The 982-nt window shown below is 58.9% G+C and overlaps 1 protein-coding gene across 1 annotated transcript in view; it reads left to right on the forward strand.

Annotated features, from left to right (window-relative positions):
• The window catches only part of TRIM65 (tripartite motif containing 65), a 4,472-nt gene that overhangs the window by 3,069 nt on the left and 421 nt on the right, over window positions 1–982 (forward strand). The window contains exon 7 of the mRNA XM_010296516.1: window positions 826–978. Coding sequence (XP_010294818.1) covers window positions 826–978 — 153 coding nt within the window. The remainder of the gene's footprint in view (window positions 1–825; window positions 979–982) is intronic.

Genomic DNA, 982 nt, shown 5'->3' on the forward strand with positions numbered 1-982 from the left:
TCATTGCTCTCTATCTGGGGATGTGGCCCCAGCGCTCCCAGCTGGACTCCTTCATGTCCCCTTCCCTCCCTGGGCACATCCCACTCCAATTCCTTAGGGATTTCCTCGACGCTCCTTTTCCCACCTTGTCCCTGTTGGGAAGAGGGTTGTTTAGGGCACGTTGGTCAGGTCACTCTTGCCAGGGAGGCGATTGATGCCTGTGGGACCTATAAGGATTCTCTCCATCAGGCCCCAGAGAATGTTCTGGGGGTTATTAATGGGGAAAAAAAGTGTTATCTATGAGCAGCAGGCATGAGCTCGGCGTAGCCGGCCAGGCCAGGCAGTTGCAGGAGGAAGGTGAGGTGCTGGTGGCCGTGACTGCCCGTGGCAGGAGGAGCTGCCGGTGGCGGGAGGAGTTACAGCAGCCTGTGCAGGGGAGAGCGAGTCCCCATATTTGCTCATGTAATGCTTGTTTTTCTCCCCCTCTCTCCACCCACACTCGTATTTTTTGCTCTTAAGATCAAGCACATCTCTTCTAACATGACCACAGAGCCATCGCTGCTTGCTGGCTGTGAGCGGGGCTGTGCAAGGCTGCGCGGAGCGTCGTCTCTCGGTGCCTCGCCAGCTATTTCTGGGCGGTTTCCGTTCCTTCCAGCAGGCGGGCGGGCAGGTATCTCATCTCATCCCGCTCCCCTGCCCCTCCAAACGTGCTACGGCTTGTTCCCTTCTCTTCTGGGAGCCAGCCCTACGCAGTTTAAACCGCATCACCACTGGGGGGGCCTTACGCCAAGGGTCTAGAGATCTGATGAAGTATTTCAGCCCCATCCGTGCCATTGCTCTCCCCAGACCACCGCAACCTGACCTTCGATCCCGAGACGGCCAACAAGTACCTGGAGCTGTCGAAAGATAACCGGAAAGCCAAGCACGGCCCCGGTGCCGTCTGCGGGCGTCAGGGGCAGGGACCCCGCTTCGAGCCCTGGCAGGTGCTGTGCACGCAGGGCTA

Source organism: Phaethon lepturus, unplaced genomic scaffold (genome assembly GCF_000687285.1).
Source record: "Phaethon lepturus isolate BGI_N335 unplaced genomic scaffold, ASM68728v1 scaffold30530, whole genome shotgun sequence".
In the NCBI taxonomy this organism is placed as follows: Eukaryota; Metazoa; Chordata; class Aves; order Phaethontiformes; family Phaethontidae; genus Phaethon; species Phaethon lepturus.